This window comes from Danio rerio, chromosome 5, assembly GCF_049306965.1.
Source record: "Danio rerio strain Tuebingen ecotype United States chromosome 5, GRCz12tu, whole genome shotgun sequence".
Classification (NCBI taxonomy): Eukaryota; Metazoa; Chordata; class Actinopteri; order Cypriniformes; family Danionidae; genus Danio; species Danio rerio.
Genome location: NC_133180.1, coordinates 24,233,128 through 24,260,000, shown reverse-complemented (window position 1 = coordinate 24,260,000; position 26,873 = coordinate 24,233,128). Strand labels below are relative to the sequence as shown.

General features: G+C 38.3%; 2 protein-coding genes across 2 annotated transcripts in view; both read left to right on the top strand.

The window, feature by feature from the left end:
* cwc15 (CWC15 spliceosome associated protein homolog) overlaps positions 1 to 4,070 on the top strand; it is a 7,331-nt gene extending 3,261 nt beyond the window's left edge. Inside the window, exons 4-7 of the mRNA NM_001002050.2 lie at positions 346 to 452; positions 538 to 645; positions 836 to 987; positions 3,624 to 4,070. Of these exons, the coding sequence (NP_001002050.2) occupies positions 346 to 452; positions 538 to 645; positions 836 to 987; positions 3,624 to 3,753 (497 nt within the window). The 3' untranslated portion in view covers positions 3,754 to 4,070. The remainder of the gene's footprint in view (positions 1 to 345; positions 453 to 537; positions 646 to 835; positions 988 to 3,623) is intronic.
* Positions 4,071 to 6,010: 1,940 nt separating this feature from the next.
* Positions 6,011 to 26,873, top strand: part of acsl4b (acyl-CoA synthetase long chain family member 4b) — a 56,021-nt gene continuing 35,158 nt past the window's right edge. Inside the window, exons 1-6 of the mRNA NM_001099739.1 lie at positions 6,011 to 6,395; positions 8,513 to 8,746; positions 10,295 to 10,472; positions 12,782 to 12,891; positions 12,972 to 13,110; positions 13,210 to 13,360. Of these exons, the coding sequence (NP_001093209.1) occupies positions 8,516 to 8,746; positions 10,295 to 10,472; positions 12,782 to 12,891; positions 12,972 to 13,110; positions 13,210 to 13,360 (809 nt within the window). The 5' untranslated portion in view covers positions 6,011 to 6,395; positions 8,513 to 8,515. The remainder of the gene's footprint in view (positions 6,396 to 8,512; positions 8,747 to 10,294; positions 10,473 to 12,781; positions 12,892 to 12,971; positions 13,111 to 13,209; positions 13,361 to 26,873) is intronic.

Genomic DNA, 26,873 nt, shown 5'->3' with positions numbered 1-26,873 from the left:
TTAATTGTATTCTAGTGGAATGCCTAATTTTTATGTCATTTAACATTTATTATCTAAAAAGACTTTAAATGAAATATTTTAAAATGTGAATCCTTCTGAAATTGCACAATTCTTATCAATAGTAGACCTTAAAAAACTGTTTCAGATTTTTATCTTATACTATTATTATGTATTTTATCTGTTATATTATTTATTGCTGTTGATGACTTTTAATTGCTAGAATATTTTTAGAATTATAGAAAAGTAGTATTTATAAAATGTGTCAAACCTGATCAGTTTTTTGCCATGACATAGCCAGAGAAGCTGATATGGCAATAAACTCAAAATTCTCTCTCTCTCCTTTAGAACACACAACTTCCTCGTCTTCATCTTCTTCATCCTCCTCATCCAAGCGGCCACGTCTGGATCAGATTCCTGCTGCTAATCTGGATGCAGATGATCCCCTCACTGATGTACATGCACTTCCTAAAAGACACTTGGGCATGGTTGCAGGTTGATTTTTGACTGAGTTTAAACATGTGTTTGTGTATGTTGTAGGATGAAGACGACTCTGGCTCCGATTCTGACAGTGATGATGATACTGCCGCCCTCCTGGCCGAACTGGAGAAGATCAAAAAGGAGCGAGCTGAGGAGCAGGAGAGGAAGGTGAACCTCATTGATCATTTACCACCAATAGTTGTCATATCAAGTAATATTTATTTATGTGTTATCGATAAATCAAGATGATCCTGATTATTTTGTCCGGCTATCTTTTGTTATAATAACCATTATATCTCTTATTTAGCTCCAAAAGCAAATAAGCATTTTTATAAACTGTGTCTGTGTGTTTGTGAAGGAAAGGGAACAGAAGGCAGAAGAAGAGAGGATACGTATGGAGAATATTCTGAGTGGGAATCCTCTGCTTAATCTGGCTGGCCAACAGCAGCAGCAGCAGCAGCAACAACAACAGCAAACACAAACCAAGAACACGTTCAGCGTGAAGAGAAGGTAGCTTTGCCCAAATTTTCACAATATGCTGCAAGTAACCCAATTCTAATTTTTATTTTTAGGTTGACTGTTTTATTTATGCATATTAGTCTGAGAGTTACAGTATCAAATATAAAGAATCAGTAAGACATCTCATGTTTCAGTCTATCCGCAGAAAACAAAATTAAGATATTTATTTTTCTTCTCATATGGCACAGATCAGATAAGGGCCACATACAAGCAGGACAAATTATTTGAAACAGTGGTCCCTCACTAATTGCTATAACATGATTCACCTTTCCTGGCCTTCGCAGATTTTTTTAGTGCAATTTGACATGCTTATTTAATTAATTAATTTTTTTACAGCACATTGTGTTCTGTGTCCTGATTGGCTGTAAACCAGGGGTGTCTAACAGACGGCCCCCGGCCGGATCAATAGCAAACTTCATTTCATCCCATCCAGAAGCCTGAGTCGGCGTCAATTTGACAGCCATCTTAGAGAGAAAGACCTCATACCTTTTTTTGTATTTGTATTTTGTTTTTTGTAAAGTCCAAGAAAACTAAACATTCGCAATCGATTAACCAGTGGAAAATCCCCCCACCCCCCTCAAAGGGGGGCCCCACTTGAGAACATATTTTACTCCATGCGGCCCCTGATCTAAAATGACATTGACACCCCTGCTGTAAACAATTGTCAATCAATCTCCGCTGTCTTTCCAGTACAGTACACAATACAATCAGCTTGCAAAATTAACATAAATCTTTGGTTAACAAAGGTCTTTGGTTTCATTCTACAATACTGGACCTATTTTCTATGAAGGTTTGAATTTTGAGAGTGTTTAAAGGTGCTGTATGTGTGTTTTTGACTCTTCTAAAGCATAAATATACCATAATATGTTTGTGCAGATATTTCAGAAACATGCTAAGTGAACATACATATTTATCTGAAAAACAATGCTAAAATAAGATATTCTGCTTTAGAAATCACTGTTACGTGCTGGAACGGTTGTCTTTGTTTTGGTTCTTTTAACTTTCAAATTTTATTTCAGTAGCACAGGGTGCCTTTGTGGAAAACCACGTATTTCATTCATTTATTCAGAAAGGCTCTCAAAGCATGTGTACGTAACCAAAATGCGACTCCTGGTGGACTGCAGCAGACTCTGAAATAAGACGCAGATTCAGAGTTCCACATGAGGTGCCAATAAAAATAATATAAATATTACAAGCATGAACATTAGGTGAGCAGGCTACATTGTAACCCAGTGTCAAAACATTCTAGATAATGAGATTTGCAGTGATGAGCAATTTGGCTGACAAATTCGCCAGGCCAAACACAACAGAAATTTAAACCGCCATTCAGAAAAATGTGCACTCACTTATAAAATGGTAAGGTTTATAATCGAATTATACATATTAAACCTCTTTAACATTATTAAATGTACATGCTGTTATTTATTGATTTTAAGTCACAGTTATAAAGTTCAATTGCAAACAGTTTATTTTATTTTTAGGATCTGAGGTGAACTACCTGCTGCTGCTTTCAGTAGTATGGCAATAAATGTCATGTGAAATGGCATTCAAACTCGCATTATTAGCATTTGACACTGAATAAAGCACATGAGGTTTTCCTGAGGTGATCATTGTCAGTTTTCTGTTGTTTACTTGTGAGAAATAGAAGCAGTTCGAAATATATCAGTTCGAGGTGTTGCTTAGGACAAAAGCTTTCTTTTAATATGAAACATATTTCTTCCATCATGGGCCGTTGCTTTTATTTAGAACATATAGACTCGATGGTTAGACTTGCTCCTGTTGGTCAGTCTGGCAACCTGCGCTTGCCTTTGTTTTAATATAGGAATGTAATACCTAGTTCAACCACTGTGTGTCAAACTTGCATATCGCACTTTAAAATGAGAGAAAAGTGTATGAAGTGTGTAGGTGAGGGCTTTTACAGCCTTAAAACATCTATAATAATTGTAATAAATAAAGCAAACTACTTTGCGGATTTTGCAGGTTATTTTTTTAACATAACTCCTGCTAATAACGATGGACCACTGTACTCTGATCGGTTTCAGTTTCATGTGTGAAAATAAATTCTTTGCGAATCCGATGCATGTATTTGCATTTTGTGTAAACAGGTAGATCAGGTTTTCACCTGTCATACATCACTGAAAAACGGTAGCAAATAATCTCAATAATCAGTCAACTCTGATGCTGACAATTCAGATCAGAATCCTGCATAAGTCTTAAATCTCATATACAAAGAAAAAAAAAAATGAATGTGTCAGTCCAGCCTTGTCAGTTTGAACTCCTGATTTTAAACTTTTACATTGTTCTTTTCTCTTCACTGTCAACTACACACAGTTTTGTTAAAAACACACAAAATACTAGTTCATGTAATGTTGCTTATGTCCATTATGTTATAAGGCTTAGAAGTGAAATGTTTGAAGGAGTTCAGAAACTGCTTACTGGTATAAAAAAATAACTCCTTTTTTTAGTGTGACTTTATGGTTCAGCACTGAAGAATAGCTTGATATGATCGTTTTAAAGTAAAGTGCAGTTATAATCTAAGTATCCAAAGTCCTAGAACTGCTTCCCCCCCTGCTTAAATGGACTTCTTTTAGTAACATGTAAACATTCACATTTTTTATGTTTGGCAGGTGGGATGATGACGTTGTGTTTAAGAACTGTGCTAAAGGAGTGGATGAATCTCGAAAAGAGAAGCGCTTTGTTAACGACACCCTGCGCTCTGAATTCCACAAGAAATTCATGGAGAAATATGTTAAATAAAAGATTTCCTGTGTTGGAATTGTATTTCGGCCACTTTTAAGAACTTTTTTGTTTCCTCTTTAGTAAATATGTGTGCTTCCTTTTAAAATGTTGTCCTTCTGTTCTGCCGTTAATTAGTTTAATTGGAAATAGTACCAATAAATGGAATTAAAAAACTGCTACTTTACTTACATGTGCTTTATTTACATGTGCTTTACTTTTACTGTGTAATTTTTGTGACCATAATTTTGCTTTGAATGACCACGTACCATTTTTGTCCTGAATATGACATTAATTAAAAGCCATTCATGTGTGCTCTTTTGTTGCTTTAGGTTATAGAATGTTGTTTCTGTCCTCTCCTTTCATAAAAGCAGAGCTGGCTTGAGAAATTGAACTGCGTCCAACCTGACATGCATTCCTTCACAAGGGCTTTCAATTATTCTCCTGTCTGTAATTTGAGCTGTCATTTCCAGCATGCTGTATACTCTCCATTCAAGCCAGTTTTATTTATTTAGGACGTTTAACAATAGTGATTGTGTCAAAGCAATCATACAAAGCGACATGCCCCCAATGAGCAAGTAACGGGCAACAGGTTCACAGAAAAACTCCCTTAATATACCAAGTGTGGAACCGAGGCCAAAAAAAGGAGCCAGTTCTCTTCTGTTTACCCTCAATACTTCTTTAAAAGACTTGTGTGATAATATTGTCTATTAGTGGCCATAACCATTTACTTGGAAAGAAAACCAGCTGTGAATGATGCGTTTAGCTGTCCTGATAGCAAGCCAACAGCTAGTAGAACTTAGAGCTTAGTTCCTTTATTAATCAGGGGTTGCCACAGCGGAATGAACTGCCACCTTATCCAGCATATGTTTTACGTAGTGGATGCAACCCATCACTGGGAAACCACCATACACTACAGACACTTTAGCTTACCCAATTCACCTATAGCGCATGTCTTTGCACTGTGAGAAAAACCGGAGGAAACTCACGCGAGCACAGGGAGAACATGCAAGCTCCACACAACTGACCAAGCCAAGGCTCGAACTAGCGACCTTCTTGCTGTGAGATGACAGCACTACCCATTGCGCAAACGTGCTGCTCTCAATAAAAATGAGAATCATCCTCTTTACTCCCTCTCATGGTATTCTAGTTGTATTGCATTTTATTGTTGATATGCTCTTTCTAGTGCTTTGGAATGGTGCCTGAGTTTTATATGCTCCAAAAAAACTTAAGTAAATAATTCCTTCAAAAGTAAATTGATGAGTTTGTAAGAAAAAAAAAGACATATTTAAAACTTGATAAACCATAATCTTGGCCCCAGCAACAAGTCGAGAGTCGAGTTAAGATGTATGGCATAGGCATAGAGGCAGCTGGGAATGTATGACCTGTTCTTGGAGTGTTACAAACAAAAGTGAATTCCTTTAACACACTGTAGATTCTGTATTAGTATCCATCTTAAAATGTTTCACTTGTACCTATCTAAAAAACTGAAGATTCATTTATTCATTTTCTTTTCGGCTTAGTCACTGGTTCGTGCCTCGGCTGGGTCAGTTGGCCTTTCTGTGTGGAGTTTGCATGTTCTCCCTGAGTGTGTGTGGGTTTCCTCCGGGTGCTCCGGTTTCCCCCACAGTCTAAAGACATGCGGTACAGGTGAATTGGGTGGGCTAAATTGTCCGTACTAGTGTATGAGTGTGCATGAATGTTTCCCAGAGATGGGTTGCAGCTGGAAGGGCATACGCTGCATAAAACATATGCTGGTTAAGTTGGTGGTTCATTCTACTGTGGTGACCGCAGATTAATAAAGGGACTACACCGAAAAGAAAATGAATGTATGATTTCTTCGTGAACAGCTGCAGCTATTGAGGTTTTTAAATGGATATTTTTTATTTTAGTTTCAGAAGACATTCATTAACCCACAATAGTTGTAGGATAACTTTTTTTCCAGAACTCATGCATTATTTATTGCCCTTGAAAGGAGAGGGTATTTTTAATAGAACCCCTGAAAGAGGAATTCACTTAGGTTGTCCTGAAGGTAAGTCAAATGAAGGTGTGCTTCATTTCGGAGTCAACAATTCATTGAAGACAAGTGTTTGAAACGCACATGGAGCTCCATGATGTTTGTTATATGGACGACATTTGTGAAACCCTACACTTGTGCACATGTTCTTGTCAGACCTGTTCTGTTGGCAGCTGTCTGGCCCATGACCAATGACCCTAAAGTCGTTATTCACATGTCCATGTAATGTTTTTCCTTCACACAATAAATGTGAATCAACAGAGGGAGTGTTTGACTTACTGAACTATGTGTTCTTTAATGTCTGTAAAAGTTCTTAGCTCTGACGTGTCTGATTGTGTAAGTGAGCTAAAGGAAAAACTGTTTGGCAAGACTGCGTGTACAAAGGAAACACCTCCTGTCTGATATATTCCCTCTGAAAACTCAGACGAAACCTCAGAAGTTCCTCCTCATCGCTGCTTTCTGATTGGCTTATTCTAACGGGTGGGCCCAAAACGAGGCTTACTGGAATTGCGGCTACAAAATACAACCAATCAGCCAAAAGAGACACAGAAAGAGAGAGAGAGTGAGAAAAGGGAAGCCTGGACCTCTTGTTGCAGTTGTTGGCCGTCTGTCTAAAGAAGAACTGCTGTGCTCTGTTTATTCGTTGGTAGGAATTCAGCTTCTTTTACTTTTTTGCCTTGAGTATTTCGTTTGACTAAATGAAGATGCTTTCTATCTCGGATTTAATGCTGTGTATCTGCAGTGAGGATGTGTTTGGAGAGACTTGAAGTGTTTACTGTAAACACCATGTCAACTGCATGTCTAAACAGTTGTTGTTGATATTACTGGAAATAAAAGCTATTTGTATTTGAGATCTATTGATCAGATATAACTAAAACTCTTGTGTATGTTAAGTCATTTTTTTTTTACCTTAACACTTTTGGATGAATAGTTATTACTTTAGTAAATGTATCTTATGTTTTATATATGAAGTATAATAGTATGTATTATTCATAAAATGAAGTAAAAAATACAGATGACACCGTTAATTTTTGTCAAAATTTACATTCAGTGCACGTACAAATAAAATAGTTTTTAGTCAACACTATGAGAAATATACTGTATGCTCACACTGTTTATAATTCTCTGATAATGCTTAAATGTTTCATGTTACAGTTTATTAGCATTTGTACATTGAAACAGTATTTGCTATTTAAAGAAGAGCTTAAAGAAGGAAGCTGTAGGAGTGTTGTTTATTGTTAATGTTAAATACTTTAACTGATGCTAAAATTGGCGTTTTAAATAAAATACTACTCTTATATGTGGCTATTTAAAAACATTTATCATTCTGTTCTGGTTTGGGGTTTAAGGAAGTCTCTCCTGTTTTCAGTGTTTCTGTGTATTTTAAAAAAATTATAATTTATTCCTGTTATATAAAAAAAACTGATCTTTCAGTAGCCATACTTTCTCTTTTTCCATACATTCAGTAGTATTAATGTTCTTCAGAAATCATTCACACAGTTTTAGAAACATTTAAGATTAAATAGATCAAGAAACATTAGTTATTATTGTCTATGTTGAAAAAAGTTTACATTTTTTGATGCATTTTTCCTCAGCAATTGTTAAATCTAAAAAAAAGTTTGCTATATTAGCAGAGTTACAATTTTCTTTTAAAAAATACTTTTTGAAAAAAAAAAAAATCTACCAAGCCCCAATTTCTGTATGGTATCATATATTGCTCAAAAACAGACCAGACAACCTGATGACATAATTTTCTGATTCATCTACCTTTTCACGTTAGAAAAATGTGATTACTCCACACAGGATGCGAGTTTGCTTGACAGATGCCTCAGTGTTTTAGACAGTTTTTCCACATGTTTAAGTGGGTCAACATCTGACTTCCTGAACGTGCAGTCGCTCGAATCCCTCCTTAAACTATGATGTCATCTGTTTGAAACGGTGGTCTCAATAATAGTAATTTGTTCATTCACAGCCAAACAATCATCAGGATAATTGAACTTGTGCTTCTGAAACAAGTTTCAGTGGCTTTTTCTGTCCTAACTACAGTTAAAGTCTGAAGTATTAAACCCCCTGAATTATTTGTCCCCTGTTTATTTTTTCCCCAATTTCTGTTAACGGAGAGAAGATTTTTTTAGCACATTTCTAAACATAATAGTTTCAATAACTCTTTTCTAATGACTGATTTATTTGATCTTTTCCATGATGACAGTAAATAATAATAATTATTATTACAGTAAGTAATAATTTTGACTTCAACTGTACAAAAAATTAAAAAGTAAAAATTTTACCTCTCTGTTGAAATTAATGATTATTTTGCCACGCAAACAACCTACACATCCACTTTGTGTTTGATCTGATGTCACTCTGTGTATGTGTGTGTATCTGTGTTGCTTAGAATAAATATTTAGTCTGATAGTGCACTGCCTACAAACACGGATGTTTCTTGATGCTTCCTAAGGGTTTGTTGAGTGTTAGCAGTTGGTTTGTGGTGAAGTACTTGCTAAATCAGCCATTCAATCACACGCACATGCATCTAAATTTTCTTACTCTTCCTGTTTTCCTCTTTTTGACAATTACTTTTTGTCTAACCAATAGAAAACAGTTTTTCTGTGTCTTCTCAGTCACCCACAGGGGTTTCTGCTCTAATTCTGGACACAAAGAGAGGATTGAAGTTCCTGATCATGTGTTTTTACTATTTCCGTCCTCAATGATTGATGATTGATCAAATGAAAATATGTTGGTCTGTGTGTGTTGTGTGTGCAGGTCATGTTGCCTCAGTGTGAGAGAGCGAGGAGTATAAGTGGACGTCCAGAAGGGCCGTATCGGGCGGTTGAAAGCATCGATGCACTGGTTACGCAGGGCTTTGAAGGAGTGGACACTCTGGACAAACTTTTTGTACATGCTGTGAAGAGTTTCAATCAGGCACCCTGTTTGGGCACCAGAGAGGTGCTTAGCGAAGAAGAAGAAAAACAACCCAATGGGAAGATCTTCAAAAAGGTATATTTATTGACTGACTAAGTTTCAGTATGGGGTTAATTGTTGAGGATTATCACAGTCAGGGAGGTGGACCACAAATGAAGGCAATTATAGGATAAAACACTCTAAAACATGGGACTCAAACTTCTGGAGGGCTGCAGCTTGATCAAACTAATCAAGGTGTTCAAGACTACTAGAGACTACTAAGCAGGTGTGAGTTGGAGGTGGTTGGAACTAAACTATGCAGAGCTTCGGCCCTTCAGGGGGCTGTTTTATAAAACTGGTTTAAAAAACAGGGATTAAAGCAAAAGCCTGACTTCAATGAGCCTGACTAAACGTCCACGCTTAAATTTTTTCCATAACAGTAAGTTGAAGATCAATAGACTGTTCTGTCCTAAAAGATGTTTGGTGTGTATGTATGTATGTATGTATGTATGTATGTATGTATGTGTATGTGTGTGTATATATATATATATATATATATATATATATATATATATATATATATATATATATATATATATATATATATATATATATTTATATATTCTCCTCTAAGCTTGATTCATGGAACAGCCCCCAGGAATTGAGTTTGAGACATTGCTCTAAAAGCTGTAAGCAACAACAGATTTTTTGGTATATATTTGCAGCATTTTTAAAAACTTTTATTCTTTCTAATCATTGTACATGTACAGTAGATTCTTACATTTATTCAATACATTTAATTACAAAATATTTTAACAAAAAATCTTTAAAAAAAAGAATTACTGTACTTATCAGAGATTATGATGTATTTTTAATGCTGTGTCAACTGCATAAATAAGGTTATGAAATTTAATATTTAAAAATGTAAAAACATTCTAAATAAAAAAATATTAAATATAGAAATATGATGAAAAAAATATCTGAAATTAAACATGCAATTTAAACTGCCAAAACACAATGTTGCCAAAGTTCCAAACTTAAATTTTAATAAAATAAAAAAATAATAAATTTAATATTTTTTACATTTTAATAAAACAACATAATAAATAATTAAATACGCACATATGAATGTTTTTTGTGTAAAGTTTAAAAATATAGGAAAATTAAAACATGTCGTGGTTGAAATTGGCTATGTGGTAATTATTATATAGGCTATTATTCATTCTATTTGGTTGTGTTTTGGCTTGATTCTGAGACCTGACAACATTTATGAGACGTTTATTAATTCCTTCATTGACTGATTTGTTCTAAATGGTTTATTCCTTCAGTATTGAAATAAGAGACTATCATTGTGGAGTCAGGGTTTGACTCATTGACTTGAATTCTGAATCAGTATAGTGAGAGAAAAGTTGTCTTAAGATTCTGTTTGGCACTTTTTTTTTGCGCAATATAAAAGAATGAGGATATTTGAAGAAGGGCATGTGCATAAACAAATGCAATCAACAAATGAGGATCTGGCACACAACTACACAGTAGGTATAGAGACATGGTATTTAAAAACCGACCTAGCTGACCAAACAGACAAATGGTCTCTCTGAAAGCTGTTGGCAACAGCTGATTTGGAGTATTTGTATTTGTTTCTAGCTGGTCTTGGGGAACTACAGCTGGATGAGCTATGAAGCCGTCGACCAAGCAGTGGAGTCTTTTGGCAGCGGTCTGGCAGCTCTGGGTCAAAAGCCACGGCAAACCATTGCCATCTTCTGTGAAACACGGGCAGAATGGATGATCGCAGCGCAGGCCTGCTTCAGACGCAACTACCCATGTAATACCAACACAGCTTCTTCTCTAAACACTGCTCAATCAAGATGAATCAAAACTATCATATACTTGTACATCATTTACAGAAGACACGCACTACTAAAAATCTTGTCAGGCACACTTGGAACAAGAATCGTTTAGAATATTAAATCATTAACTTGCAAACAAACAAACTTGCTTTTTTATTAGTGACTCATTGAATCATTCATTCAGACTGTTTTAGCACTGCATCAAAAACATCATTTAGAAACAAAATAATTGACGAAATAAAAAATCTGTACAAAAAGTGAAAAATAATAACAAAAATGTAGTTCATCTCCTATTATAACTTAAAAATTATGTCATGTAATGTGTGTTTTTATATATCGTATTTATCAAGTATGGCCATACACCCAAAGCGCTTTACAATCACACCACCACCAGTGTACAGCATCCACTTGGATGATGAGACGGCAGCCACAGGACAACAGTGCCTTTTGCTTAGCACACACCAGCTATAGGTGGAGCTGAAAGACAGTGAGCCACTTCGGTGGATGGGAAAGATTGGGAAGTCATGATCAGTAAGGGCCGATGAAGGGAATTTGGCCAGAACACCGGGTTTGCACCCCTACTCTTTACAAGTAGTGCCATGTGATTTTTTTTATTTTTTATTTTTATGACCACAGAGAGTCAGGACCTCGGTTTAGCGTCTCAACTGAAAGACGGTGCTCACTGACAGTATAGTGCAGTAGTTCTCAAATTGGGGGTCGCGAGACAATAAGGGGGGGGGGGGGGTCACTTGGTGATTTACAAGAATCTCATATTTTATTAAACTATTAGAACTATCATATTTTATCCATAACCTGCAGAATATAATAATTTTCATTGGATTGTGACCCCTTGGGGTTATTATGCTAGATTAACATCACAGCAATAGCTTTAGTTGCAGCAGATTGTTTTGGCGTTACAATGTTAAACTATGACACCTTTATGGCACTCGCATACAATAAAAATAAAGGCCATAAATGGACAAGGAGGATGATCTCCAAGTGGCTTCAAGTCTCCAAAATTAAATCAAATTACTGTTGCACTTTTTTGTGTCACCAATAAGCTTGTTTATATAGATCCTATTGGTGTGTGTGCACCATTGTGTGCAATGTTCGCATGCTTATAACCACCTCCGAGCATAGATGGGGTCGCGAGTAACTGGTGTTATTTTAGTGGTCGCAGGCTGAAAATTTTGAGAACCCCTGGTTCAGTGTACCCTTTACTACACTGAGGCATTAGGACCCACACAGACCGCAGGTTGAGCACCCCCTGCTCTCCTCACTAACACCACTTCCAACAACAACCTAGTTTTCTCATGTGGTCTCCCATCCAGATACTGACCAGGCTTAACCCTGCTTCGCTTCAGTAAGTAACTGGTCTTGGGCTGCATGGTGATATGGCTATGGATAAAAAAATATATTGAGCTCAGATTAAAAAAAAAATGTATATGGAATTTAATCAAATTTGCTTTATTAATGTTACTTAATGATAACATTGCTTTTTGTATAATTTCTGTCGTCATCTAGTTCAAGTTAATTTATTTATAGAGCACATTTAACAGCCGCAAGACAGACCAAAGTACAGTACGTAAGAAAAAGTATAATAAAAAATAAGAATATAAAAACTTAAGAATAAGACAAGAGAAACGACAAAAAAAAAACACGTAACAGTACAAAGGACTATTAAAATATTATTAAAAAGCCAAGCTAAAGAGGTACGTTTTATCTACTTTAGTTGTGTTTCAGCATTAGTTAATCAATATAAATATATTATTCTTTAAATATTGTATATATTGTTTTTGCATTAGCTTTAAGATTTCACTTTTTTCACAATTGTAGTTTTTGTCAAGTACTTTAGTATTTTTATTACTTCTTGTTTCTTCTGTTTCAATAAAAATAAGAATATTAATTTTAATTGGAAAACACAATTCAAACATGAAATGCAGCTCAAAGTGCTTCACAAGCATGAACCAAATATCACGGCAAGGCAAGTTTACTCATACAGCACATTTCAGACACAATAGTAATTCAAAGGGCTTTTCTGGAACAAAAACAAAAGAAACATCAAGTATAAGAAATAAAAACAACAACAACGAATAATAAAATTGATTAAAAATGGATTGCAAAATGTGCTAAAACAGGTTTAAAGGAATGAAAGAACAACATCAAAGTCCATTTTACTCTATTAAGTTTTTAGATCAACGTAAATAATGTATCATCAAACAAAGCCATTCTTTATAAAGTATCACAATGTCAGCAACCATCAATACTGTATGTGTGTCTGCAGTGGTGACTCTGTATGCGACTCTGGGTGAAGATGCTGTTGCTTATGGGCTCAATCAATGTGGCGCCACTCATCTCATCACCAGCACAGAACTGCTGCAAAGCAAACTGAAGGTACACAAACCCACAAACAGCCACGGCCGTGTTTCTCTGCGTATCTGTGTGATCTGACTGAAAGCTTCTCTCTATCGCAGAATGTTTTGTTTGCAGTCTCTGGGTTGCAGCATGTTATCTATGTAGGCAGTGGTGAGGTACATCAAGCTGATTACCCACAATCCCTCATCATCCACAGCATGCAGGAAGTTACAGAGCTCGGGGCGAAGCCAGAGAACTGTGAGCAGCATGCAAATCAATTACTTGCAGCCAATCTGAACTGGTTTACAAGCTGATACACACTTTGTTTATCTGACTGTCTGCCTGTCTGTGAATCAGTAAGTGTAGAGTACGAGAGGCCGAGTGCGTCTGATCTGGCAGTGGTGATGTACACTAGTGGCTCTACAGGGAATCCTAAAGGAGTGAAGATGCAGCACAGTAATCTGATTGCTGGGATGGCGGGTCAGTGTCAGCGCATCCCGGGCCTGGGGTGAGAAACTGTAACACCAGCATTAATTCACAAAAGTTCAACATGCTACATTTTTAAATATTAACACTACCGGTCAAGTTTTTTTTATTTATTTATTTTTTTTGAAAAGTTTTTTTTATTTTATTATTATTCTCTGTTTTTTCCGGGCTTTTCACCTTTAATGGATAGGACAGTAGAGAGTATCGGCAGGAAAGGATGGGGGGCAGAGAGAGAGAGAAAGGATCGCCAAAGTACCTTGATGCGAGAATCAAACTCAGTTTACCGTGAGCACCAGAGTGCATGTGTTGACGCATTAACATGTTAATTCTATGTTTTACATTATTCTGTTCATCAAGGAAGCATTTATTAAATGTAAAAAAAAAAAACTATTAAATAATTATACAAATATTAAACAACTGCTTTTTATATTATGTAGTTTCAAATGAAAATATAGCTGCAAGCAGCAATTAAGGGGCCAAGCACTATTGGCCATAAGGTGGCGCTGCTGCAGACGTTTTTGAGTACTTTCAGGGCATGGGGTTGAAGATGCATACCATGTTTTGTAATGATATGTGAATGTGTTGGTAAAATATAGCATTTTTGGCCAAAAATCAAAATGGGCGACGCCCAAAATGGCTGACCTGTAAAAATCAGACATCATTCGACTCGGCATGCTCTGCCGGATGTAATGAGACCAGTTTCATGAGTTTCGGACGAAAGGTTAAGACGTTATAAGCCAAAAAGCAAGTTTTTAGTATCTCCGGACCACTAGGGGGCAGTGCGCCGAAACTCCACAATTAACCTTAGACCCTAGTTGTCATAACACACACCAAGTTTGGTGTGAATCGGTGAATGCATTACAGAGATATCGCCTCAAGTCCATTTTCGCAAGTTCTACGTTAAATTAGTTCGTAAGTTAAACAAAAACGGTTGGTCTAATCAACATGAATTCCATAACTTTTGGTTGGCATGGTCTGTAGATCATGTGATTCAATTTAGGTGAAAATCGGAGACACGGCCTAGGACGAGTTCGATCAAATAGGTTTTTCGAAGAATTTAAAATAGCGCGAAAAAATTCATGACGGAAAATGACGTCATAGGGTGGGTTTGAATCGGACTGAGCCAAGGAATCAGAGGAAAAAAGAATTTTTATTGTAGCCCATTCGGTTCAAAAGTTATGATGATAAACATACGTGAAAGTTTGGACAAGTGGTGGCGCTAGAGAGTTTGATTTTGAGACTTCATATTTGGCCTGATTAATGTTAATACTGGCCTCTATCATTGTGCCAAATTATACAACTTTCCCGCATACGCCTATATGGGCTGCCATTCAAATCCGGCGGAAGAAACAGAAGAAGAAGAATAATAATAAATATAGCTGCAAGCAGCAATTAAGGGGCCAAGCACTATTGGCCATAAGGTGGCGCTGCTCCAGACGTTTTTGAGTACTTTCAGGGCATGGGGTTGAAGATGCATACCATGTTTTGTAATGATATGTGAATGTGTTGGTAAAATATAACATTTTTGGCCAAAAATCGAAATGGGCGACGCCCAAAATGGCTGACCTGTGAAAATCAGACATCAATCGACTCGGCATGCTCTGCCGGATGTAATGAGACCAGTTTCATGAGTTTCGGACGAAAGGTTGAGACGTTATAAGCCAAAAATCAATTTTTTTGTATCTCCGGACCACTAGGGGGCAGTGCGCCGAAACTCAGCATGTAACCTCAGACCCTAGGCGTCATAACACACACCAAGTTTGGTGTGAATCGGTAAATGCGTTATGGAGATATCTTCTCAAGTCCATTTTCGCAAGTTCTTTGTTAAATTTGATCGCAAGTTAAACAAAAACGGTTGGTCTAATCAACTTGAATTCCATAACTTTTGGTTGGCATGGTCTGTAGATCATGTGATTCAATTTTGGTGAAAATCGGAGACACGGCCTAGGACGAGTTCGATCAAATAGGTTTATCGAATAATTTAAAATAGCGCGAAAAAATTCATGACGGAAAATGACGTCATAGGGTGGGTTTGAATCGGACTGAGCCAAGGAATCAGAGGAAAAAAGAATTTTGATTGTAGCCCATTCGGTTCAAAAGTTATGATGATAAACGTATGTGAAAGTTTGGACAAGTGGTGGCGCTAGAGAGTTTGATTTTGAGACTTCATAACTGGCCTGATTAATGTTAATACTGGCCTCTATCATTGTGCCAAATTATACAACTTTCCCGCATACGCCTATATGGGCTGCCATTCAAATCCGGCGGAAGAAACGGAAGAAGAAGAAGAAGAATAATAATAATAATAATAATAAATATAGCTGCAAGCAGCAATTAAGGGGCCAAGCACTATTGGCCATAAGGTGGCGCTGCTCCAGACGTTTTTGAGTACTTTCAGGGCATGGGGTTGAAGATGCATACCATGTTTTGTAATTATATGTGAATGTGTTGGTAAAATATAGCATTTTTGGCCAAAAATCGAAATGGGCGACGCCCAAAATGGCTGACCTGTGAAAATCAGACATCATTCGACTCGGCATGCTCTGCCGGATGTAATGAGACCAGTTTTATGAGTTTGGGACGAAAGGTTGAGACGTTATAAGCCAAAAAGCAAGTTTTTTGTATCTCCGGACCACTAGGGGGCAGTGCGCCGAAACTCTGCATATAACCTCAGAACCTAGTTGTCATAACACACACCAAGTTTGGTGTGAATCGGTGAATGCGTTACGGAGATATCGTCTCAAGTCCATTTTCACAAGTTCTACGTAAAATTTGATTGCAAGTTACACAAAAACGGTTGGTCAAATCAACTTGAATTCCATAACTTTTGGTTGGCATGGTCTGTAGATCATGTGATTCAATTTTGGTGAAAATCTGAGACACGGCCTAGGACGAGTTCGATCAAATATGTTTTTCGAAAAATTTAAAATAGCGCGAAAAAAGTCATGACGGAAAATGACGTCATAGGGTGGGTTTGAATCGGACTGAGCCAAGGAATCAGAGAAAAAAAGAATTTTGATTGTAGCCCATTCGGTTCAAAAGTTATGATGATAAACATACGTGAAAGTTTGGACAAGTGGTGGCGCTAGAGAGTTTGATTTTGAGACTTCATAATTGGCCTGATTAATGTTAATACTGGCCTCTATCATTGTGCCAAATTATACAACTTTCCCGCATACGCCTATATGGGCTGCCATTCAAATCCGGCGGAAGAAACGGAAGAAGAAGAAGAAGAAGAATAATAATAATAATAATAATAATAATAATAAATATAGCTGCAAGCAGCAATTAAGGGGCCAAGCACTATTGGCCATAAGGTGGCGCTGCTCCAGACGTTTTTGAGTACTTTCAGGGCATGGGGTTGAAGATGCATACCATGTTTTGTAATGATATGTGAATGTGTTGGTAAAATATAGCATTTTTGGCCAAAAATCAAAATGGGCGACGCCCTAAATGGCTGACCTGTGAAAATCAGACATCATTCGACTCGGCATGCTCTGCCGAATGTAATGAGACCAGTTTCATGAGTTTCAGACAAAAGGTTGAGACGTTATAAGCCAAAAAGCAAGTTTTTAGTATCTCCGGACCACTAGGGGGCAGTGCGCCGAAACTCCGCAATTAACCTTAGACCCTAGTTGTCATAACACTCACCAAGTTTGGTGTGAATCGGTGAATGCGTTACAGAGATATCGCCTCAAGTCCATTTTTGCAAGTTCTACGTTAAATTAGTTCGCAAGTTAAACGAAAACGGTTGGTCTAATCAACTTGAATTCCATAACTTTTGGTTGGCTTGGTCTGTAGATCATGTGATTAAATTTTGGTGAAAATCGGAGACACGGCCTAGGACGAGTTCGATCAAATAGGTTTTGCGAAAAATTTAAAATAGCGCGAAAAAAGTCATGACGGAAAATGACGTCATAGGGTGCGTTTGAATTGGACTGAGCCAAGGAATCAGAGGAAAAAAGAATTTTGATTGTAGCCCATTCGGTTCAAAAGTTATGATGATAAACATACGTGAAAGTTTGGACAAGTGGTGGCGCTAGAGAGTTTGATTTTGAGACTTCATAATTGGCCTGATTAATGTTAATACTGGCCTCTATCATTGTGCCAAATTATACAACTTTCCCGCATACGCCTATATGGGCTGCCATTCAAATCCGGCGGAAGAAACGGAAGAAGAAGAAGAAGAAGAAGAATAATAATAATAAATATAGCTGCAAGCAGCAATTAAGGGGCCAAGCACTATTGGCCATAAGGTGGCGCTGCTCCAGACGTTTTTGAGTACTTTCAGGGCATGGGGTTGAAGATGCATACCATGTTTTGTAATGATATGTGAATGTGTTGGTAAAATATAGCATTTTTGGTCAAAAATCAAAATGGGCGACGCCCAAAATGGCTGACCTGTGAAAATCAGACATCATTCGACTCGGCATGCTCTGCCGAATGTAATGAGTTCAGTTTCATGAGTTTCGGACGAAAGGTTGAGACGTTATAAGCCAAAAAGCAAGTTTTTAGTATCTCCGGACCACTAGGGGGCAGTGCGCCGAAACTCCGCAATTAACCTTAGACCCTAGTTGTCATAACACACACCAAGTTTGGTGTGAATCGGTGAATGCGTTACAGAGATATCGCCTCAAGTCCATTTTCGCAAGTTCTACGTTAAATTAGTTCGCAAGTTAAACAAAAACTGTTGGTCTAATCAACTTGAATTCCATAACTTTTGGTTGGCATGGTCTGTAGATCATGTGATTCAATTTTGGTGAAAATCGGAGACACGGCCTAGGACGAGTTCGATCAAATAGGTTTTTCGAAAAATTAAAAATAGCGCGAAAAAATTCATGACGGAAAATGACGTCATAGGGTGGGGTTGAATCGGACTGAGCCAAGGAATCAGAGGAAAAAAGAATTTTGATTGTAGCCCATTCGGTTCAAAAGTTATGATGATAAACATACGTGAAAGTTTGGACAAGTGGTGGCGCTAGAGAGTTTGATTTTGAGACTTCATAATTGGCCTGATTAATGTTAATACTTGCCTCTATCATTGTGCCAAATTATACAACTTTCCCGCATACGCCTATATGGGCTGCCATTCAAATCCGGCGGAAGAAACGGAAGAAGAAGAAGAAGAAGAAGAAGAATAATAATAAATATAGCTGCAAGCAGCAATTAAGGGGCCAAGCACTATTGGCCATAAGGTGGCGCTGCTCCAGACGTTTTTGAGTACTTTCAGGGCATGGGGTTGAAGATGCATACCATGTTTTGTAATGATATGTGAATGTGTTGGTAAAATATAGCATTTTTGGCCAAAAATCGAAATGGGCGACGCCCAAAATGGCTGACCTGTGAAAATCAGACATCATTCGACTCGGCATGCTCTGCCGGATGTAATGAGACCAGTTTCATGAGTTTCGGACGAAAGGTTGAGACGTTATAAGCCAAAAAGCAAGTTTTTAGTATCTCCGGACCACTAGGGGGCAGTGCGCCGAAACTCCGCAATTAACCTTAGACCCTAGTTGTCATAACACACACCAAGTTTGGTGTGAATCGGTGAATGCGTTACAGAGATATCGCCTCAAGTCCATTTTTGCAAGTTCTACGTTAAATTAGTTCGCAAGTTAAACGAAAACGGTTGGTGTAATCAACTTGAATTCCATAACTTTTGGTTGGCATGGTCTGTAGATCATGTGATTAAAATTTGGTGATAATCGGAGACACGGTGTAGGACGAGTTCGATCAAATAGGTTTTTCGAAAAATTTAACATAGCGCGAAAAAAATCATGACGGAAAATGACGTCATAGGGTGGGTTTGAATTGGACTGAGCCAAGGAATCAGAGGAAAAAAGAATTTTGATTGTAGCCCATTCGGTTCAAAAGTTATGATGATAAACATACGTAAAAGTTTGGACAAGTGGTGGCGCTAGAGAGTTTGATTTTGAGACTTCATAATTGGCCTGATTAATGTTAATACTGGCCTCTATCATTGTGCCAAATTATACAACTTTCCCGCATACGCCTATATGGGCTGCCATTCAAATCCGGCGGAAGAAACGGAAGAAGAAGAAGAAGAAGAATAATAATAATAATAATAAGAACACTAACGAAAGCAATAGGTGCCTACGCACCTACGGTGCTTGGCCCCTAAATATAGCTGCAAGCAGCAATTAAGGGGCCAAGCACTATTGGCCATAAGGTGGCGCTGCTCCAGACGTTTTTGAGTACTTTCAGGGCATGGGGTTGAAGATGCATACCATGTTTTGTAATGATATGTGAATGTGTTGGTAAAATCTAGCATTTTTGGCCAAAAATCGAAATGTGCGACGCCTAAAATGGCTGACCTGTGAAAATCAGACATCATTCGACTCGGCATGCTCTGCCGGATGTAATGAGACCAGTTTCATGAGTTTCGGACGAAAGGTTGAGACGTTATAAGCCAAAAAGCAAGTTTTTTGTATCTCCGGACCACTAGGGGGCAGTGCGCCGAAACTCCGCAATTAACCTTAGACCCTAGTTGTCATAACACACACCAAGTTTGGTGTGAATCGGTGAATGCGTTACAGAGATATCGCCTCAAGTCCATTTTCGCAAGTTCTACGTTAAATTAGTTCGCAAGTTAAACGAAAACGGTTGGTTTAATCAACTTGAATTCCATACCTTTTGGTTGGCATGGTCTGTAGATCATGTGATTCAATTTTGGTGATAATCGGAGACACGGCCTAGGACGAGTTCGACCAACTAGGTTTTTAGAATAATTTTAAATAGCGCGAAAAAATTCATGACGGAAAATGACGGCATAGGATGCGTTTGAATCGGACTGAGCCAAGGAATCAGGGGAAAAAGAAATTTGATTGTAGCCTATTTGGTTCAAAAGTTATCATGATAAACATACATGAACATTTGGACAAGTGGTGGCGCTAGAGAGTTTGATTTTGAGACTTCATATTTGGTATGATTATTGTTAATACTGTCCTCTATTAATGTGCCAGATGCTTACCATGTTTTGTAATAATATGTGAATATGGTAGTAAAATATAGCATTTTTGGCCAAAAATAGAAATGGGCGACGCCTAAAATGGCTGACCTGTGAAAATCAGACATCATTCGACTCGGCATGCTCTGCCAGATGTAATGAGACCAGTTTCATGAGTTTCGGACGAAAGGTTGAGACGTTAAAAGCCAAAATGCAAGTTTTTTTGTAACTCCGGACCACTAGGGGGCAGTGCGCCGAAACTCCGCAATTAACCTTAGACCCTAGTTGTCATAACACACACCAAGTTTGGTGTGAATCGGTGAATGCGTTACAGAGATATCGCCTCAAGTCCATTTTCGCAAGTTCTTTGTGAAATTAGTTCGCAAGTTAAACGAAAACGGTTAGTCTAATCAACTTGAATTCCATAACTTTTGGTTGGCAAGGTCTGTAGATCATGTGATTCAATTTTGGTGAAAATCGGAGACACGGCCTAGGACGAGTTCGATCAAATAGGTTTTTCGAAAAATTTAAAATAGCGCGAAAAAATTCATGACGGAAAATGACGTCATATGGTGGGTTTGAATCGGACTGAGCCAAGGAATCAGAGGAAAAAAGAATTTTGATTGTAGCCCATTCGGTTCAAAAGTTATCACGATAAACATAAGTGAAAGTTTGGACAAGTGGTGGCGCTAGAGAGTTTGATTTTGAGACTTCATAATTGGCCTGATTAATGTTAATACTGGCCTCTATCATTGTGCCAAATTATACAACTTTCCCGCATACACCTATATGGGCTGCCATTCAAATCCGGCGGAAGAAACGGAAGAAGAAGAATAATAATAATAATAATAATAATAATAATAAGAACACTAACGAAAGCAATAGGTGCCTACGCACCTACGGTGCTTGGCCCCTAAATATAGCTGCAAGCAGCAATTAAGGGGCCAAGCACTATTGGCCATAAGGTGGCGCTGCTCCAGACGTTTTTGAGTACTTTCAGGGCATGGGGTTGAAGATGCATACCATGTTTTGTAATGATATGTGAATGTGTTGGTAAAATATAGCATTTTTGGCCAAAAATCGAAAAGGGCGACGCCCAAAATGGCTGACCTGTGAAAATCAGACATCATTCGACTCGGCATGCTCTGCCGGATGTAATGAGACCAGTTTCATGAGTTTCGGACGAAAGGTTGAGACGTTATAAGCCAAAAAGCAAGTTTTTAGTATCTCCGGACCACTAGAGGGCAGTGCGCCGAAACTCCGCAATTAACCTTAGACCCTAGTTGTCATAACACACACCAAGTTTGGTGTGAATCGGTGAATGCGTTACAGAGATATTGCCTCAAGTCCATTTTCGCAAGTTCTACGTTAAATTAGTTCGCAAGTTAAACAAAAACGGTTGGTCTAATCAACTTGAATTCCATAACTTTTGGTTGGCATGGTCTGTAGATCATGTGATTCAATTTTGGTAAAAATCGGAGACACGGCCTAGGACGAGTTCAATCAAATAGGTTTTTCGAAAAATTTAAAATAGCGCGAAAAAATTCATGATGGAAAATGACGTCATAGGGTGGGTTTGAATCGGACTGAGCCAAGGAATCAGAGGAAAAAAGAATTTTGATTGTAGCCCATTCGGTTCAAAAGTTATGATGATAAATGTATGTGAAAGTTTGGACAAGTGGTGGCGCTAGAGAGTTTGATTTTGAGACTTCATATTTGGCCTGATTAATGTTAATACTGGCCTCTATCATTGTGCCAGATGCATACCATGTTTTGTAATAATATGTGAATATGTTGGTAAAATATAGCATTTTTGGCCTAAAATCTAAATGGGCGACGCCCAAAATGGCTGACCTGTGAAAATCAGACGTCATTTGACTCGACATGCTCTGCCGGATGTAATGAGACCAGTTTTATGAGTTTCGGACGAAAGGTTGAGATGTTATAAGCCAAAAAGCAAGTTTTTTATATCTCCGGACCACTAGGGGGCAGTGCGCCGAAACTCTGCCTGTAACCTCAGACCCTAGTTGTCATAACACACACCAAGTTTGGTGTGAATCGGTGAATGCGTTACGGAGATATCGTCTAAAGTCCATTTTTGCAAGTCCTTCGTTAAATTTGATCGCAAGTTAAACAAAAACGGTTGGTCAAATCAACTTGAATTCCATAACTTTTGGTTGGCATAGTCTGTAGATCATGTGATTCAATTTTGGTGAAAATCGGAAAAATGGCCTAGGACGAGTTCGATCAAATAGGTTTTTCGAAAAATTTAAAATAGCGCGAAAAAATTCATGACGGAAAATGACGTCATAGGGTGGGTTTGAATCGGACTGAGCCAAGGAATCAGAGGAAAAAAGAATTTTGATTGTAGCCCATTCGGTTCAAAAGTTATGATGATAAACATACGTGAAAGTTTGGACAAGTGGTGGCGCTAGAGAGTTTGATTTTGAGACTTCATAATTGGCCTGATTAATGTTAATACTGGCCTCTATCATTGTGCCAAATTATACAACTTTCCCGCATACGCCTATATGGGCTGCCATTCAAATCCGGCGGAAGAAACGGAAGAAGAAGAAGAATAATAATAATAATAATAAATATAGCTGCAAGCAGCAATTAAGGGGCCAAGCACTATTGGCCATAAGGTGGCGCTGCTCCAGACGTTTTTGAGTACTTTCAGGGCATGGGGTTGAAGATGCATACCATGTTTTGTAATGATATGTGAATGTGTTGGTAAAATATAGCATTTTTGGCCAAAAATCGAAATGGGCGACGCCCAAAATGGCTGACCTGTGAAAATCAGACATCATTCGACTCGGCATGCTCTGCCGGATGTAATGAGACCAGTTTCATGAGTTTCGGACGAAAGGTTGAGACGTTATAAGCCAAAAAGCAAGTTTTTAGTATCTCCGGACCACTAGGGGGCAGTGTGCCGAAACTCCGCAATTAACCTTAGACCCTAGTTGTCATAACACACACCAAGTTTGGTGTGAATCGGTGAATGCATTACAGAGATATCGCCTCAAGTCCATTATCGCAAGTTCTACGTTAAATTAGTTCGTAAGTTAAACGAAAACGGTTGGTCAAATCAACTTGAATTCCATAACTTTTGGTTGGCGTGGTCTGTAGATCATTTGATTCAATTTTGGTGAAAATCTGAGACACGGCCTAGGACGAGTTCGATCAAATAGGTTTTTCGAAAAATTTAAAATAGCGCGAAAAAAGTCATGACGGAAAATGACGTCATAGGGTGGGTTTGAATCGGACTGAGCCAAGGAATCAGAGGAAAAAAGAATTTTGATTGTAGCCCTTTCGGTTCAAAAGTTATGATGATAAACATACGTGAAAGTTTGGACAAGTGGTGGCGCTAGAGAGTTTGATTTTGAGACTTCATAATTGGCCTGATTAATGTTAATACTGGCCTCTATCATTGTGCCAAATTATATAACTTTCCCGCATACGCCTATATGGGCTGCCATTCAAATCCGGCGGAAGAAACGGAAGAAGAAGAAGAAGAAGAAGAATAATAATAATAATAATAATAAATATAGCTGCAAGCAGCAATTAAGGGGCCAAGCACTATTGGCCATAAGGTGGCGCTGCTCCAGACGTTTTTGAGTACTTTCAGGGCATGGGGTTGAAGATGCATACCATGTTTTGTAATGATATGTGAATGTGTTGGTAAAATATAGCATTTTTGGCCAAAAATCGAAATGGGCGACGCCCAAAATGGCTGACCTGTGAAAATCAGACATCATTCGACTCGGCATGCTCTGCCGAATGTAATGAGACCAGTTTCATGAGTTTCGGACGAAAGGTTGAGACGTTATAAGCCAAAAAGCAAGTTTTTAGTATCTCCGGACCACTAGGGGGCAGTGCGCCGAAACTCCGCAATTAACCTTAGACCCTAGTTGTCATAACACACACCAAGTTTGGTGTGAATCGGTGAATGCGTTACAGAGATATCGCCTCAAGTCCATTTTCGCAAGTTCTACGTTAAATTAGTTCGCAAGTTAAACGAAAACGGTTGGTCTAATCAACTTGAATTCCATAACTTTTGGTTGGCATGGTCTGTAGATCATGTGATTAAATTTTGGTGAAAATCGGAGACACGGCCTAGGACGAGTTCGATCAAATAGGTTTTTCGAAAAATTTAAAATAGCGCGAAAAAAGTCATGACGGAAAATGACGTCATAGGGTGCGTTTGAATTGGACTGAGCCAAGGAATCAGAGGAAAAAAGAATTTTGATTGTAGCCCATTCGGTTCAAAAGTTATGATGATAAACATACGTGAAAGTTTGGACAAGTGGTGGCGCTAGAGAGTTTGATTTTGAGACTTCATAATTGGCCTGATTAATGTTAATACTGGCCTCTATCAATGTGCCAAATTATACAACTTTCCCGCATACGCCTATATGGGCTGCCATTCAAATCCGGCGGAAGAAACGGAAGAAGAATAATAATAATAATAATAATAAGAACACTAACGAAAGCAATAGGTGCCTACGCACCTACGGTGCTTGGCCCCTAATAATAAGAACACTAACGAAAGCAATAGGTGCCTACGCACCTACGGTGCTTGGCCCCTAATAAGAACACTAACGAAAGCAATAGGTGCCTACGCACCTACGGTGCTTGGCCCCTAATAATAAGAACACTAACGAAAGCAATAGGTGCCTACGCACCTACGGTGCTTGGCCCCTAATAATAAGAACACTAACGAAAGCAATAGGTGCCTACGCACCTACGGTGCTTGGCCCCTAATAATAAGAACACTAACGAAAGCAATAGGTGCCTACGCACCTACGGTGCTTGGCCCCTAATAAATATAGCTGCAAGCAGCAATTAAGGGGCCAAGCACTATTGGCCATAAGGTGGCGCTGCTCCAGACGTTTTTGAGTACTTTCAGGGCATGGGGTTGAAGATGCATACCATGTTTTGTAATGATATGTGAATGTGTTGGTAAAATATAGCATTTTTGGCCAAAAATCGAAATGGGCGACGCCCAAAATGGCTGACCTGTGAAAATCAGACATCATTCGACTCGGCATGCTCTGCCGAATGTAATGAGACCAGTTTCATGAGTTTCGGACGAAAGGTTGAGACGTTATAAGCCAAAAAGCAAGTTTTTAGTATCTCCGGACCACTAGGGGGCAGTGCGCCGAAACTCCGCAATTAACCTTAGACCCTAGTTGTCATAACACACACCAAGTTTGGTGTGAATCGGTGAATGCGTTACAGAGATATCGCCTCAAGTCCATTTTCGCAAGTTCTACGTTAAATTAGTTCGCAAGTTAAACGAAAACGGTTGGTCTAATCAACTTGAATTCCATAACTTTTGGTTGGCATGGTCTGTAGATCATGTGATTAAATTTTGGTGAAAATCGGAGACACGGCCTAGGACGAGTTCGATCAAATAGGTTTTGCGAAAAATTTAAAATAGCGCGAAAAAAGTCATGACGGAAAATGACGTCATAGGGTGCGTTTGAATTGGACTGAGCCAAGGAATCAGAGGAAAAAAGAATTTTGATTGTAGCCCATTCGGTTCAAAAGTTATGATGATAAACATACGTGAAAGTTTGGACAAGTGGTGGCGCTAGAGAGTTTAATTTTGAGACTTCATAATTGGCCTGATTAATGTTAATACTGGCCTCTATCATTGTGCCAAATTATACAACTTTCCCGCATACGCCTATATGGGCTGCCATTCAAATCCGGCGGAAGAAACGGAAGAAGAAGAAGAAGAAGAAGAATAATAATAATAATAAATATAGCTGCAAGCAGCAATTAAGGGGCCAAGCACTATTGGCCATAAGGTGGCGCTGCTCCAGACGTTTTTGAGTACTTTCAGGGCATGGGGTTGAAGATGCATACCATGTTTTGTAATGATATGTGAATGTGTTGGTAAAATATAGCATTTTTTGGCCAAAAATCGAAATGGGCGACGCCCAAAATGGCTGACCTGTGAAAATCAGACATCACTCGACTCGGCATGCTCTGCCGGATGTAATGAGACCAGTTTCATGAGTTTCGGACGAAAGGTTGAGACGTTATAAGCCAAAAAGCAAGTTTTTTGTATCTCCGGACCACTAGGGGGCAGTGCGCCGAAACTCCGCAATTAACCTTAGACCCTAGTTGTCATAACACACACCAAGTTTGGTGTGAATCGGTGAATGCGTTACAGAGATATCGCCTCAAGTCCATTTTCGCAAGTTCTACGTTAAATTAGTTCGTAAGTTAAACAAAAACGGTTGGTCTAATCAACTTGAATTCCATAACTTTAGGTTGGCATGGTCTGTAGATCATGTGATTCAATTTTGGTGAAAATCGGAGACACGGCCTAGGACGAGTTCGATCAAATAGGTTTTTCGAAAAATTTAAAATAGCGCGAAAAAATTCATGACGGAAAATGACGTCATAGGGTGGGTTTGAATCGGACTGAGCCAAGGAATCAGAGGAAAAAAGAATTTTGATTGTAGCCCATTCGGTTCAAAAGTTATGATGATAAACATACGTGAAAGTTTGGACAAGTGGTGGCGCTAGAGAGTTTGATTTTGAGACTTCATGT